The sequence below is a fragment of the Pseudorca crassidens genome, chromosome 5 (assembly GCF_039906515.1).
Source record: "Pseudorca crassidens isolate mPseCra1 chromosome 5, mPseCra1.hap1, whole genome shotgun sequence".
In the NCBI taxonomy this organism is placed as follows: Eukaryota; Metazoa; Chordata; class Mammalia; order Artiodactyla; family Delphinidae; genus Pseudorca; species Pseudorca crassidens.
The window spans coordinates 149,334,895-149,349,849 of record NC_090300.1 but is presented as its reverse complement, the minus strand read 5'-3'; the positions used below and the strand labels follow the sequence as shown (position 1 = coordinate 149,349,849).

General features: G+C 40.8%; 1 protein-coding gene across 2 annotated transcripts in view; it reads right to left on the bottom strand.

Annotated features, from left to right (window-relative positions):
* The window catches only part of PRMT2 (protein arginine methyltransferase 2), a 38,555-nt gene that overhangs the window by 3,108 nt on the left and 20,492 nt on the right, over window positions 1-14,955 (bottom strand). For both annotated transcript variants that reach the window (XM_067739777.1, XM_067739778.1), the window contains exons 7-8: window positions 1,869-2,044; window positions 488-617 (exon numbers count right to left, since the gene is read on the bottom strand). In XM_067739777.1, coding sequence (XP_067595878.1) covers window positions 488-617; window positions 1,869-2,044 — 306 coding nt within the window. The remainder of the gene's footprint in view (window positions 1-487; window positions 618-1,868; window positions 2,045-14,955) is intronic.

The following is a 14,955-nucleotide window of genomic DNA, read 5'->3' as shown; positions in this document are numbered from 1 at the left end:
TCTCAATTCTTTGTACAAATATAAAGCTCCAGACTGAGTCCCTACAATCCCCAAACTAACTGAAGCCTCAAAAGTTCAGTTTGCACGTGGTTTTGCCCATCTAAGCTCCAGAAGGGGCTTCCTCCACCTCAGAGCAGCCCTTATAATGGGGTCGTCCGGAGCCCACACACGCCACCTCGTGGCCACAGAGGGTAAGTAAAAGAATTTTAAGAATTTTATCATCAATGGGAGTTAAAAAAACTTAGAAAAAAAATTTAATTCAAATTCCATGATGAAACATATAATTTATTTGAATCTGAAGATGCTGAGAATATTACACATAAATCTAAAAGTAACTGAAGACGTTAAAGAGGTTAACTATAAAGAAAATAACCTAAAAATACAAAAAACAAAATCAGAATAGGAAAAAAAAAAGACTGTGGGAAAATCAATAGCAACAAGTTTAACTTGTTTATTTGAACAGGAAGGAAGGGTCACCTCTTCTCACCTCGAGGTCGGCGATCTGCACGGTTCTCATGTCCAGCTGTAATATGGTGCATGGCTCAGAGAGACAGTCTTCTGGTTTCAAAATGTGGTTATACTTGGGCTTCGAAAAAAACTCCTTAATTGCTAAAGATCTGGGGAGAAGTCAAAGTAATTTTGCTCAATATCATTTACCCACATCTCAGGCTATCACGCCTCCTCTGCGTCAGCAGGAATTCTAACTCACCGGGCGAGAGGCGGGGCTGAGACGGCCAGCCCTCCGGGGACCCTCAGTGTCCTACTCGCGGGGTCTCAGCACACACCCAGAGAACACGGAATCCACGGGAAATTAAATGTTAACGAATGGTGTGAGAGGAGAACAGACATCTCCTCCAAGGGGCCAACCAGTGTCCCGGATAACGTGCGGCCTCAGCACGTTATCCCCCCACCCTCCAGTTCACGGTGCGCCTTTTCCGGACACCACAGACCGTGTTCAGAGCTTCCTCCATCTTTCCTTGTCGCTTTCATTACGGAGCGTTAATTCGGGCAGCATGAGAAACCACACCCCACCCCCACCCCCTGCTCTTTTCAAACCTTCCCAGCCCTTCCCACACATTAGTCCTACATGAACCACGGAACGACTCTGTTGGAGACCCTTCCTCTCCATCCCCTTTGGGATTTGGGTTGAGAGTACATTGACTAGGGAAGATTCCATACCTTTATGTTGATACATTTTCTTTTTTTGAGTTTTTTAACAAAAGACAAAAAGGCCCAGAGGCCCCCATCTTGCTGCCAACTCCCCAGCTGGACACTTAGCAGGTGTCCAGGCTCATTGAACAGAAGCTTCTTTCTGCCTCTGACAAAGGGGCCCTTCCCTAATTCCAGGGCTGCTGCTGGGTCTCTCCTGCCCACGTCCCACGGCACCTCAGAGGGGACGCAGCCGACACGTGTCACTATCCTTCTCAGAGGAGGCGATGTGACAACCATGAAGGCCTTGAGAGAAGACTGTTTTATGTTAAAACCTGAAGCTCTACCACAAGCCTGACGTATGTTACACACGAGGAACTGAACTTTTGTGGAGCACCGCTTTCTTTGCCAAATGCCAGCGATGCCTTCACTAACACGTCTTCTGACTCCGGTTGAAAAGTTGCGGCTCTTAGTGGGAACATCCATTTGTTTTAACAGCCCACGCATTTATAAACATGACTTTATTTTTCCCATTATATTTGGGGTCTTATAAATGGGACACTTCAATTTCCCATCACATCTGTTGGTTTAAAGACCTGTAAGGCAACGTGCAAACTTCTTAGTCACGTGAGCAAACTGAGCTCAGCACGGTGGCAGCTCTGAGACCTGCAGCCCGCCCCGCATGCTCCCGCAGCCCGGGAGCGCCCGGTGACACTCACTTGAGGGCACTGAGGTCGAACTCGTAGGCGTTGTCCCAGAAGAGCACCTTGCTGCGGTAGTCCCTGTCGGCGCTGCAGGGCACCAGGTGCAGCGCGGCCGTGGTCGGCCAGATGACCCCGTCCTCCTTCAGCCACGCGTCCCGGGCATAGAGGATGGACTCGATCATGAACTCAAACTGCAGGGAGGGAGACGCACAGGAGACACCGTGTCTGTGCAGCCCCCTCGCTGCTCAGATTCTGGGGTCTTCACGTCTGTCACCTCCAGAGGCACATAACGGGCTGAGCTGCCCGGCCCAGGGGAGGGCTTCTCTTGCGCCCACACGGCAGTGGTCACCGAGTCCAGTCACAGCCTGGGTTTAAGCCCCATCGAGCCGCGTGGAGCTCGGAACTGGGCGTGGCTAATGGGCGGGAAACCAGCCTCTCGCCCACCCCACTCACTCAGCAGTCAGCTGTCCCCACGTTCCTAAAGCCCTCAAGTGTTTCAGGGTGTTAACTCTCCAACAATATCAACCTGGTCTGGGGTATCCTCAGGATTCTCACCACCCTTTAAGTTGGCTGAAGTCACTTCTTAAAAACGTGGAACACCGGGGGCGGAGTCAAGATGGCGTACTAGGAGGACGCGGAATTTGCGTCTCCACACAACTAGGGCACCTACCAGGCACCGGTGGGGACCCACGGACACCTAAGAGGACGGGAGGAACCCTCAACGACCGGCAGGAAGTGGGGGGAGTGAGGGGGAAGGAGAAGCAGAGGTGGGACAGGATTGGCTCCCCTAAGGGGCGCCTGGGGGAGGGGAAGGGATCTCACACCCGAAAGGGGAAATTGGGGGACCGTTGGGAGGGCAAAGGATCAAAAGGGAGCGTGTGGCCAGGTCTCCCCTGCCCACTTGGGCCCCCAGAAGCCCAGCCTGATCCTCTGCCCTCCCAGCCTCCCTCCTGCTGTGCAGAGCCCAAGCCACACCCCTACATTCGAAGACCCCCTCTGAGACCTGCCCCAATGCGCTGGGTCTAAACCCCACCCACACACCCCCAATCAGGGCCCTACCTCCAAACTCCTTAGCTCCACACTGCAGACGCCCTCCATTCCACGTGCTGCCTCTCCCCTTCCACCCTAAGCAGAGGACCCACCCCACGCTCAAACGTCACCCCCCACCCACCTAGGTCCCGCCCCACCCTAAACCCCACCCCTGCCTATTCCACCTTCACCAGAACTCCACCCTCATAGCCAAGGCTTTTTTTTTTTTTTCTTTTTCTTTTGTCCTCTTTTAGATTGGGGTTCCATTTTACCTTGTTGATTCACTGTCATTGATTCTTTTAGATTTTTGTTTTTCCTAATAAACCTTTTATTTTTCTAATTTTATTTTATTCTTTATACTTCGTTAGTGATCTCTCCTCCTGGCTTGTTGCTCCCCCCCCCCCACTTTTTTTTTCTTTTTTCTGCTGTGGTTTTATTTTACCTTGTTGCAGTTGTTTCAATTATAGTTTTATTTTTCCTAATATATTTTTTATCTTTCTAATTTTATTTTGTTTTTCATTCTTTGATATTGTACTGCTCCTTTTTTTCTTTATTTCTTCCTTTTTTTTTTTTTTAATGTGCCATGAAGCTTGCAGGATCCTGGTTCCCAGGCTGGAGGTCAGGCCCGAGCTCCCGTGGTGGGAGCTTGGAGTCCAAACCACTGGACTAACAGAGAACCTCAGACCCCAGGGAATATCAATTGGAGCCAGGCCTCCAGGAGGTCTTCGTCTCAGCACCAAGACCCAGCTCTATCCAACTGCCTGCCAACTCCACTGCTGGACATGTCAGGCCAAACAACCAGTAAGACAGGAATACAGCACCACCCATCAAAAAATATATATATAACGACAAAAAAATATGTTACAGACAAAGGAGCAAGGTAAAAACCTACAAGACCAAATAAATGAAGACGAAATACGCAACCTACCGGACAAAGAATTCAGAGTAATGATAGTAGAGATGATCCAAAATCTCAGAAACAGATGGAGAAAATACAAGAAGCATTGAACAAGGATCTAGAAGAAGTAAAGAGCAAACAGTGATGAACAACACAATTAGTGAAATTAAAAATACAAGGAATCAATAGCAGAATAACTAAGGCAGAAGGACGGATAAGTGAGCTGGAAGATAAAAGGGTGGAAATAACCTCCAGGGAGCAGAACAAAGAAAAAAGAATGAAAAGAATTGAGGACAGTCTCAGAGACCTCTGGGACAACATTAAATGCACCAACATTCGAATTATAGGGGTCCCAGAAGAAGAAGAGAAAAAGAAAGGGTCTGAGAAAATATCTGAAGAGATTATAGTTGAAAACTTCCCTAACGTGGGAAAGGAAATAGTCAATCAAGTCCAGGAAGCACAGAGAGTCCCATACAGGATAAACCCAAAGAGAAACACACCAAGACACATACCAATCAAACTATCAAAAATTAAATACAAAGAAAAAATACTAAAAGCAGCAAGGGAAAAGCAACAAATAACATACAAGGGAATCCCCATAAGGTTAACAGATGATTTTTCAGCAGAAACTCTGCAAGCCAGAAGGGAGTGGCAGGACATACTTAAAGTGATGAAAGGGAAAAACCTACAACCAAGGTTACTCTACCCAGCAAGGATCTCATTCAGATTCAATGGAGAAATTAAAACCTTTACAGATAAGCAAAAGTTAAGAGAATTCAGCACCACCAAACCAGCTTTACAACAAATGCTAAAGGAACTACTCCAGACAGGAGACACAAGAGGAGGAAAAAAACTACAAAAACAAACCCAAAACAATTAAGAAAATGGTAATAGGAACATACATATCGATAATTACCTTACACGTGAATGGATTAAATGCTCCAATCAAAAGACATAGACTGGCTGAATGGATACAAAAACAAGACCCATATGTATGCTGTCTACAGAGACCCACTTCAGACCTAGGGACACATACAGACTGAAAGTCAGGTGATGGGAAAAGATATTCCATGCAAATGGAAATCAAAAGAAAGCTGGAGTAGCAATTCTCATATCAGACAAAACAGACTTTAAAATAAAGACTATTACAAGAGACAAAGAAGGACACTACATAATGATCAAGGGATCAATCCAAGAAGAAGATATAACAATTGTAAATATATATGCACCCAACACAGGAGCACCTCAATACATAAGGCAAATGCTAACACCCATAAAAGGGGAAATCAACAGTAACACAATAATGGTACGGGACTTTAAAACCCCACTTTTGCCAATAGACAGATCATCCAAAATGAAAATAAATAAGGAAACACAAGCTTTAAATGACACATTAAACAAGATGGACTTAATTGATATTTATATGATATTCCATCCAAAAACAAACAGAATACTTTCTTCTCAAGTGCTCATAGAACATTCTCCAGGATACATCATATCCTGGGTCACAAATCAAGCCCTAGTAAATTTAATAAAATTGAAATTGTATCAGGTATCTTTTCTGACCACAACCTATGAGACTAGATATCAATTACAGGAAAAAAGTCTGTAAAAAATACGAACACATGGAGGCTAAACAATACACTACTAAATAACCAAGAGATCACTGAAAAGACAAAGAGGAAATAAAAAAATACCTAGAAACAAATGACAATGAAAACACAATGACCCAAAACCTATGGGATGCAGCAAAAGCAGTTCTAAGAGGGAAGTTTATAGCAATACAATCCTACCTCAAGAAACAAGAAAAATCTCAAACAACCTAACCTTACACCTAAAGCAATTAGAGAAAGAACAGAAAACCCCCAAAGTTAGCAGAAGGAAAGAAATCATAAAGATCAGATCAAAAATAAATGAAAAAGAAATGAAGGAAACGATAGCAAAGATCAATAAAACTAAAAGTTGGTTCTTTGAAAAGATAAACAGAATTGATAAACCGTTAGCCAGACTCACCAAGAAAAAAAGGGAGAAGACTCAAATCAACAGAAATAGAAATGAAAAAGGAGAAGTAACAACTGACACTGCAGAAATACAAAGGATCATGAGAGATTACTACAAGCAACTCTATGCCAATAAAATGGACAACCTGGAAGAAATGGACAAATTCTTAGAAAAGCACAACCTTCCACGACTGAACCAGGAAGAAACAGAAAATATAAACAGACGAAACACAAGCACTGAAATTGAAACTGGGATTAAAAATCTTCCAACAAACAAAAGCCCAGGACCAGATGGCTTCACAGGCGAATTCTATCAAACATTTAGAGAAGAGCTAACACCTATCCTTCTCAAACTCTTCCAAAATATAGCAGAGGAAGGAACACTCCCAAACTCATTCTACGAGGCCACCATCACCCTGATACCAAAACCAAACAACGATATCACAAAAAAAGAAAACTACAGCCAATATCTCTGATGAACACAGATGCAAAAATCCTCAACAAAATACTAGCAAACAGAATCCAACAGCACAATTAAAAGGATCATACACCATGATCAAGTGGGGTTTATCCCAGGAATGCAAGGATTCTTCAATATATGCAAATCAATCAATGTGATAAACAATATTAGCAAAGTGAAGGATAAAAACCATATGATAATCTCAATAGATGCAGAAAAAGCTTTTGACAAAATTCAACACCCATTTATGATAAAAAGCCTCCAGAAAGTAGGCATACAAGGAACCTACCTTAACATAATAAAGGCCATATATGACAAACCCATAGTCAACATCGTCCTCAATGGTGAAAAACTCAAACCATTTCCTCTAAGATCAGGAACAAGACAAGGTTGCCCACTCTCACCACTGTTATTCAACATAGTTTTGGAAGTTTTAACCACAGCAATCAGAGAAGAAAAATAAATAAAAGGAATCCAAAGCAGAAAAGAAGAACTGTCACTGTTTGCAGATGACATGATACTATACATAGAGAATACTAAAGATGCTACCAGAAAACTACGAGAGCTAATTGATGAATTTCGTAGAGTAGCAGGATACAAAATTAATGCACAGAAATCTCCTGCATTCCTATACACTAATGATGAAAAATCTGAAAGAGAAATTAAAGAAACACTGCGATTTACTATTGCAACATAAAAATTAAAATACCTAGGAATAAACCTACCTAAGGAGACAAACGACCTGTATGCAGAAAACTATAAGACACTGATGAAAGAAATTAAAGATGATACAAACAGATGGAGAGATATACCATGTTCTTGGATTGGAAGAATCAACATTGTGAAAATGACTGTACCACCCAAAGCAATCTACAGATTCAATGCAATCCCTGTCAAACTACCAATGGCGTTTTTCACAGAACTAGAACAAAAAATTGCACAATTTGTATGGAAACACAAAAGACCCCAAATAGCCAAAACAATCTTCAGAAAGAAAAACAGAGCTGGAGGAATGAGGCTCCCGGACTTCAGACTAAACTACAAAGCTACAGTAATCAAGACAGTATGGTACTGGCATAAAAACAGAAATATAGATCAATGGAACAGGATATAGAAAGCCCAAAGATAAAGCCGCACACATGTCACCTTATCTTTGATAAAGGAGGCAAGATTATACAATGGAGAAAAGACAGCCTCTTCAAAAGTGGTGCTGGGAAAACTGGACAGCTACATGTAAAAGGATGAAATTAGAACACTTCCTAACACCATGCCCAGAAATAAACTCAAAATGGATTAAAGACCTAAATGCAAAGCTAGACAGTATAAAACTCTTAGAGGAAAACATAGGCAGAACACTCTGTGACATAAATCAGAGCAAGATCCTTTTTGACCCACCTCCTAGAGAAATGGAAATGAAAACAAAAATAAACAAATGGGACCTAATGAAACTTCAAAGCTTTTGCACAGCAAAGGAAACCATAAATAAGACCAAAAGACAACCCTCAGAATGGGAGAAAATATTTGCAAATGAAGCAACTGAGAAAGGATTAATCTCTAAAATATACAAGCAGCTCATGCAGCTCAATATAAAAAAAACAAACAACCCAATCCAAAAATGGGCAGAAGAACTAAATAGACATTTATCCAAAGAAGATATACAGACTGCCAACAAACACACGAAAAGATGCTCAACATCACTAATCATTAGAGAAATGCAAATCAAAACTACAGTGAGGTATCACCTCACACCAGTCATCAAAAAATCTACAAAAAATAAATGCTTGAGAGGATGTGGAGAAAAGGGAACCCTCTTGAACTGTTGGTGGGAATGTAAATTGATACAGCCACTATGGAGAACAGTATGGAGGTTCCTTAAAAAACTAAAAATAGAACTACCATATGACCCAACAATCCCACTACTGGGCATATAGCCTGAGAAAACCATAATTCAAAGAGTCATGTACCACAATGTTCACTGCAGCACTATTTACAATAGCCAGGACATGGAAGCAACCTAAGTTTCCATCAACAGATGAATGGAGAAAGAAGATGTGACACATGTATACAATGGAATATTACTCAGCCATAAAAAGAAACAAAACTGAGTTATTTGTAGTGAGGTGGATGCACCTAGAGTCTGTCATACAGAGTGAAGTCAGTCAGAAAGAGAAAAACAAATACCGTATCCTAACACATATGTATGGAATCACAAAAAGAAAAAAAAGGTTCTGATGAACCTAGGAGCAGGACAGGAATAAAGACACAGAGATAGGGTATGGACTTGAGGACACGGGGAGGGGGAAGGGTAAATTGGGACGAAGTGAGAGAGTGGCATGGACATATATACACTACCAAACGTAAAATAGATAGCTAGTGGGAAGCAGCTGCATGACACAGGGAGATCAGCTCGGTGCTTCGTGACCACCTAGAGGGGTGGGATAGGGAGGGTGGGAGGGAGACGCAAGAGGGAGGGGATGTGGGGATATACGTACACATATAGCTGATTCACTTTGTTACACAGCAGCATCCAACACACCATTCTAAAGCAATTATAGTCCAATAAAGATGTTAAAAAAAAAAAAAGTAACTGTTCCTAGATTATATTTGACTATGTCAATTTCCTGGCCTAATTTTGAATAAAATGTTGATGTTTATTTAACAACAAAGAAAAAAAAAGTGGAACATCAAAGCAGGAGTGCCACAGAGGTCACGTTGCACCGAAGTCAAGAGCGGCCCAGCGCCCCTAGGTGCCCCTCGGGAGTGTTGAATTTTGAGAATTCTTTGTATAGTCAGGATACACACTGGATATGTGATTTGCAAATATTTTCTCCTAACCTTAGCCTGTCTTTTCATTCTCTTAACACTCTTTTACAGGACAGACATTTTTACTTTTGACGAAGTCCAATTTATCAACTTTTTCTTTAATGGATTATGCTTTTAGAGTCACACCTAAAAACCCTTTGACTAACCCAGGAACACTTTCTCCTGTGATTTCTTCTGAGAGTTTTATAGTTTTATGTTCTAAGCAATTAGATCTGTAATCAATTTTGAGTTCATTGTTTAGTATGAGGTATGAGGCTTAAAGATGAAGTTCTTTTTTTTTTTTGCACATGGATGGCCAACTGTTCCAATATAATTAGGTGAAAAGACTATCTTTTCTCCATTAAATTAACTTTGCCCCTCTGTTAAGAATCAGTTGACCGTATTTGTAGGAATATACTGTCTATTCTGTTCCATCGACTTACGTGTTTATCGTTTCACTAGTTTCACAGTCTTGACTACCAGAGCTTTATACTAAGTTTTAAAGTCAGGTACTATAAGTCTTCCAATTTTGTTCTTTTAAAAATTGTATCAGCTATTCTAGTTTGTTTACATTCCACATAAATTTTACAATGAGCTTATCTACAAAAACTCCTGCTTAGATTTTTACTGGAATCGTATTAAATCTACAGATTAATCTGGGGAGAAGAGACACCCTTAGAAGGTTGTCTTCCAGCCCATGAACAATGTGTATCTACCGGCATCACGTAGTTTTCAGCATACAGATCTTGCACGTTTTGTCAGATTTCATCATTTTGGAGGTACTGTAAATAGTGTTGTACAGTGCTAGTATTTATATAAGAATATGACTGGTTTTTGTATGTTGACTTTGTGATCTTCTTAAACTTGCCTACTAGTCTAGGAAAGTTTTTGGAGATTCCTTGGGATTTTCTACAGAGACAATCATGCTGTTTGAGAAAGGGATGGTTTATTTCTTTGTCTTCGTTCTGTGTGCCTTTCACTTCTTCTCTCCCTTTTGCACTGGTTAGGTTTCCCAGTACAATATGGAGTAGAAGTGGTGGAGCGGCCCTCCCTGCATCACTCCTGCTCTTAGGGGGAAGTTGCCATTCTGTCCTAACAAGTAAAAAGCTGAACAAACTGAAACATCAAGAACTCTTCCTAGATCCGTAAGAGAAATGAGGTCACGGAGCAAACTGCTGCCCCCAAATAGGAGAAATTGAGAGACTAATACAGACGGTCCCCTACTTATGATGGTTCAACTTTACAACGGTGCAATAGGAATTCAGTAAAAACTATGCCTCAGATTTTGAATTTTGATCTTTTCCCAGCTAGCGATACACAGTGCAACGCATGAGCCACACAAGCCACAGCCCTGTCAGCCATGAGATTGCTAGGGTGAACGCCACTTCCAGTACAGTACTGAGTCAATTACATGAGATAGTCAACGCTTTATTATCAAATGGGCTTTGGTTATGATTTTGCCCAACTGTAGGCTCATGTGAGTGCTCTGAGCACATTTAAGGCAGGCAAGGCTCAGCTGTGATGTTCAGGAACTTAGGTGTGTTATGTGCATTTTGAAGTTTTTTGTTTATAAATTTATTTATTTATTTTTGACTGTGTTGGGTCTTCGTTGCTGCACGCGGGCTTTCTCTAGTTGCAGCGAGTGGGGGCTACTCTTCGTTGCGGTGCACAGGCTTCTCGTTGTGGTGGCTTCTCTTGTTGCGGAGCACAGGCTCTAGGCGTGCGGGCTTCGGTAGTTGTGGCACGTGGGCTCTAGAGCACAGGCTCAGTAGTTGTGGCTCACAGGCTTAGCTGCTCTGCGGCATGTGGGATCTTCCCGGACCAGGGCTCAAACCCGTGTCCCCTGCATTGGCAGGCGGATTCTTAACCACTGCGCCACCAGGGAAGTCCCTGCATTTTGGACTTTGATATTTTCAACTTATGATGGGTGTGTCGGAATGCAGCCCCATCATAAGTCGAGGAGGATCGTACAGAGAATCACAACTTGCCAGGGGAGGAAACGTGAACTGTGGTTGACAAGTTGCTGGGGCCCACTGTGGACAAGCCTGAGAGTCAAAGCTCCAGATGGGCTCAGTCACAAGGGTCCCCACAGTAAACGTCAGAGAAAAGCCCCCTCGTGCTTCTGACAAGTTCGAAAGGAAGCATTTGAAATACACCAGAGTATTCTGTTCTTCTTAACAGGGTCTGCACTCAGGAGAAACTAGTTAACAGAACCTAACCAGCTGGAGAACGAGAAATATCCAACTTGAGCCCCCTCCAGCCATCCTGTCCCACCTAAAAGAGGAAAAGAAACTGAGAAGCACCTGTGAAGTTCACAGTGCAGAGGCCCAGGCTCACTGAACACTGAGACCCCAGAAGGACTACAGAACACTCCCCAACCCACATCTCACCACCACATCACTACAGGCCTGTTTGCACTGAACCTTTATCCAGTCATCAAGCCTGGCTATCAGGAGAAAACCACAAGACATACTAACAGTATAAGACACACAGCAAGGCTTAGAACCAGACTCAGACACAGCAGGGATGCTGTAATTATCAGGCTGGGAATTTAACAACTGTGATTCATATGCTCAGGGCTCTAATGGATAAAGCAGACAGCATGCAGGAACAGATGGGCAATGTAAGCAGAGAAAGGAAAATTCTTGAAAAGAACCAAAAAAAAAAATGCTCAAGATGAAAAACAATGTAACAGAAACGAAGGATGTCTTCAATGGGCTCGTTAGTTAGGACATAGCTGAGCAACAAGCCTCCAAGCTTGAGGAAATGACAACAGAAACCTCCAAAGCTGAAAAGCACAGAAAACAGGCTAAAAAATACAAAAACATATTCAAGGGCTGTAGGACAACAAAAGGTATAGTAGACACAAAACGGAAGTACCAGGAGAAGAATGAGAGGTGGGATCAGAAGAAGTAGTTGAAAAACTAATGATAGAATTTCCCGAAATTAATGTCAAACACCAACCCACAGATCCAGGAGTGCAGAGCACACCAAGCAAGATAAATGTGGGGAAAAAAAAAAAAAAGTAAAACTAGGCATGTCATTTTCAAACTACAGACACTCAAAAGATAAAGAAAAAATCCTGAAAGAAGCTGGGGAGAAAAGACACCTACCTACTGGGGAACAAAGATAAAATTTCATCTGAATTCTCAGAAACCATGCAAGCAAGAAGAGAGTGGAGTGAAATATTTAAAGTGTTGAGAGAAAAAACCCCACCAACCTAGAATTCTGCACCCTGTGAAATTATCCTTCAGAAGTGAAGGAGAAATAAAGACTTTCTCAGACAAACAAAATAGAGGGAACTTGTTGCCAGTAGACCTGCTTTGCAAGAAATGTTAAAAAGTTCTTTAGAAAGAAGGAAAATGATATACAGGCAGATCTCATTTTATTGTGCTTCACAGATACCGTACTTTTTACAAATTGAAGGCTGTGGCAACCTTGCATCGAGCAACCCTATCGGCACCATTTTCCAAAAGCCTTTGCTCACTTTGTGTCTGTGTGTCACATTTTGGTAATTCTCGCAACATTTCAAACTTTTTCATTATTATTGTATTTGTTATGGTAATCTGTGATTAACATCTTTGATGTTACTATTGCAAAAAGATTAGAACTCACTGAAGGCTCAGATGATGGTTAGCAGTTTTTAGCAATAAAGTATATTTTAATTAAGGTATGTACATTGCTGTTTTAGACATAATGCTACTGCACACCTAACAGACTACAGCACAGTGTAAACAAAACTTTTATATGCACTGGGAAACCAAAAAATTCGTGCAACTTGCTTTATTGCGGTGGTCTGGAACTGAACCTGTAATATCTCTGAGGTCTGCCTGTAGATCAGAAACACGGATCTGCATAAAGAAAATCACTGAAACAGAAATAAATGAAGATAAAACTAAAACTTTTATTTTTCCTATTCTTAATCAATTTAACATCTTGTCCAAAATAATAGCAACACAGTATTTAACCATGTATGCTTATGTACGTATGTGTATCTATACTTATATATAATAAAATGAATGAAAATGATGATACAAGGGACAGGAGGGAGAAATCAGGATTACCCTGTTATCCTAAAGTGCTCACACTAACCATGAAACCTAAGAGTGTTAGATGAAAACAGACTCGGAATAGCTGTAAATACACATTGAAAACTGTACGGAAACCAATTTAAAAAGCAAAAAAGAGCAAGTATAACTGCTATGCTGAGAAAATGGAGTCATATAACATGCTCAATTAAAACCTCAAAAGACAGAGCACCTAAATACTATCGAAAATATTAAGAGAGCTGAAGAGAGGAATAGACAGCAATCCAATAACTGTAGGGGACTTCAATAGCCAATTTTCAACAATGGATAAGTCATCCAGGCAGAAAATCATAAGGCGACACTTGACTTAAACTACACATTAGACCAGATGGATTAACAGACCTGTACAACATTTCAGGCAACAGCAGCAGAGTATATACATTTTCTCAAGAACTCAAGGAACATTCTCCAGGATAGGTCATATGTTAAACCACAAAACAAGTCTTAATAAATTTAAGAAGACTGAAATCATATCAAACATCTTTTCTCATAGCAATGGTATGAAACTAGGAATCAATTACAAGAAGAAAACTGGAAAATTCACAAATATGTGGAGATTAAACAACATGCTCCCAAACAACCAATGGGTCAAAGAAGAATTCAAAAGGGAAATCAAAAAATATCTTGAGACACACAAAAATGGAAATACAACACACCAAAACTTATGGGATGCAGCAAAAGCAGTTCTAAGAGGGAAGTTTACGGTAATACTGCCTACATTAAGAAAAAACGAATATCTCAAATAAGCAAATCTAACTTTGCACCTCAAGGAACTAGAAAAAGAAGAACAAATTAGCCCAAAGTTAGTAGAAGGAAGGAAATAAATGAGATAGATACTAACAAGACAACAGAAAAGATCAACGAGTTTCCTTTTTTAAAAGATAAACAAAATAGACAAATCTTTAGCTAGACTTACCAAGAAGAGGACTGAAATATATAAAATTTTAAATGAAAGAGGAGCTATTATAACTGATATCACACAAAGGATCATAAGAGACAGTATGAATGATTATATGCCAACAAATTGGATAACCTAGAAGAAATTGATAAATTCCTAGAAACACAGAGCCTACCAAGAATAAATCATGAAGATACAAGAAATCTGAACAGACCAATTACTATTAGGAGATTGAATCAGTAATCAAAAACCTCCCAACAAAGAAAAGTCCAGGACCAAACTGCTTCACTGACAAATTCCACCAAAAATTTAAAGAATTCATACCAAACCTTCTCAAATTCTTCCAAAAACAGAAGAGGAGGGAACTCTTCCAAATTCATTTCTCATTCTACAAGAGGTCAGCATTACCCTGATACCTAAGCCAGACAAGAACACTACAAGAAAAGAAAATCACAGGCCAATATCCCTAATGAACATAGTTGGAAAATCCTCAATACAATATTAGCAAATCAATTCAACAATACATTAGGGGGAAAGGTCGGGGGAGGGTATGAATTGGAAGGTTGGGATTGGCATATGCTCGCTACTAAATGTAAAACAGACAATCAACAAGAACCTACTGTACAGCACAGGGAACTCTACTCAATACTCTGTAATAACCTACATGGGAAAGAATTTGAAAAAGAATAGATATATGAATATGTATAATTAAGTCACTTTGCTGTACACCTGAAACTAACACAACATTGTGAATCAACTATACTCTAATATAAAATTAAAAATTAAAAAAAATACATTAAGAGGATCACACACCATAATCAAGTGGGATTTATTCCTGGGATGCAGGGATGGTTCAACTTAGCAAATCCATAAATGTAATACGCCACACTAACAAAATGAAGGATGAAAATCATATGATCATCTCAA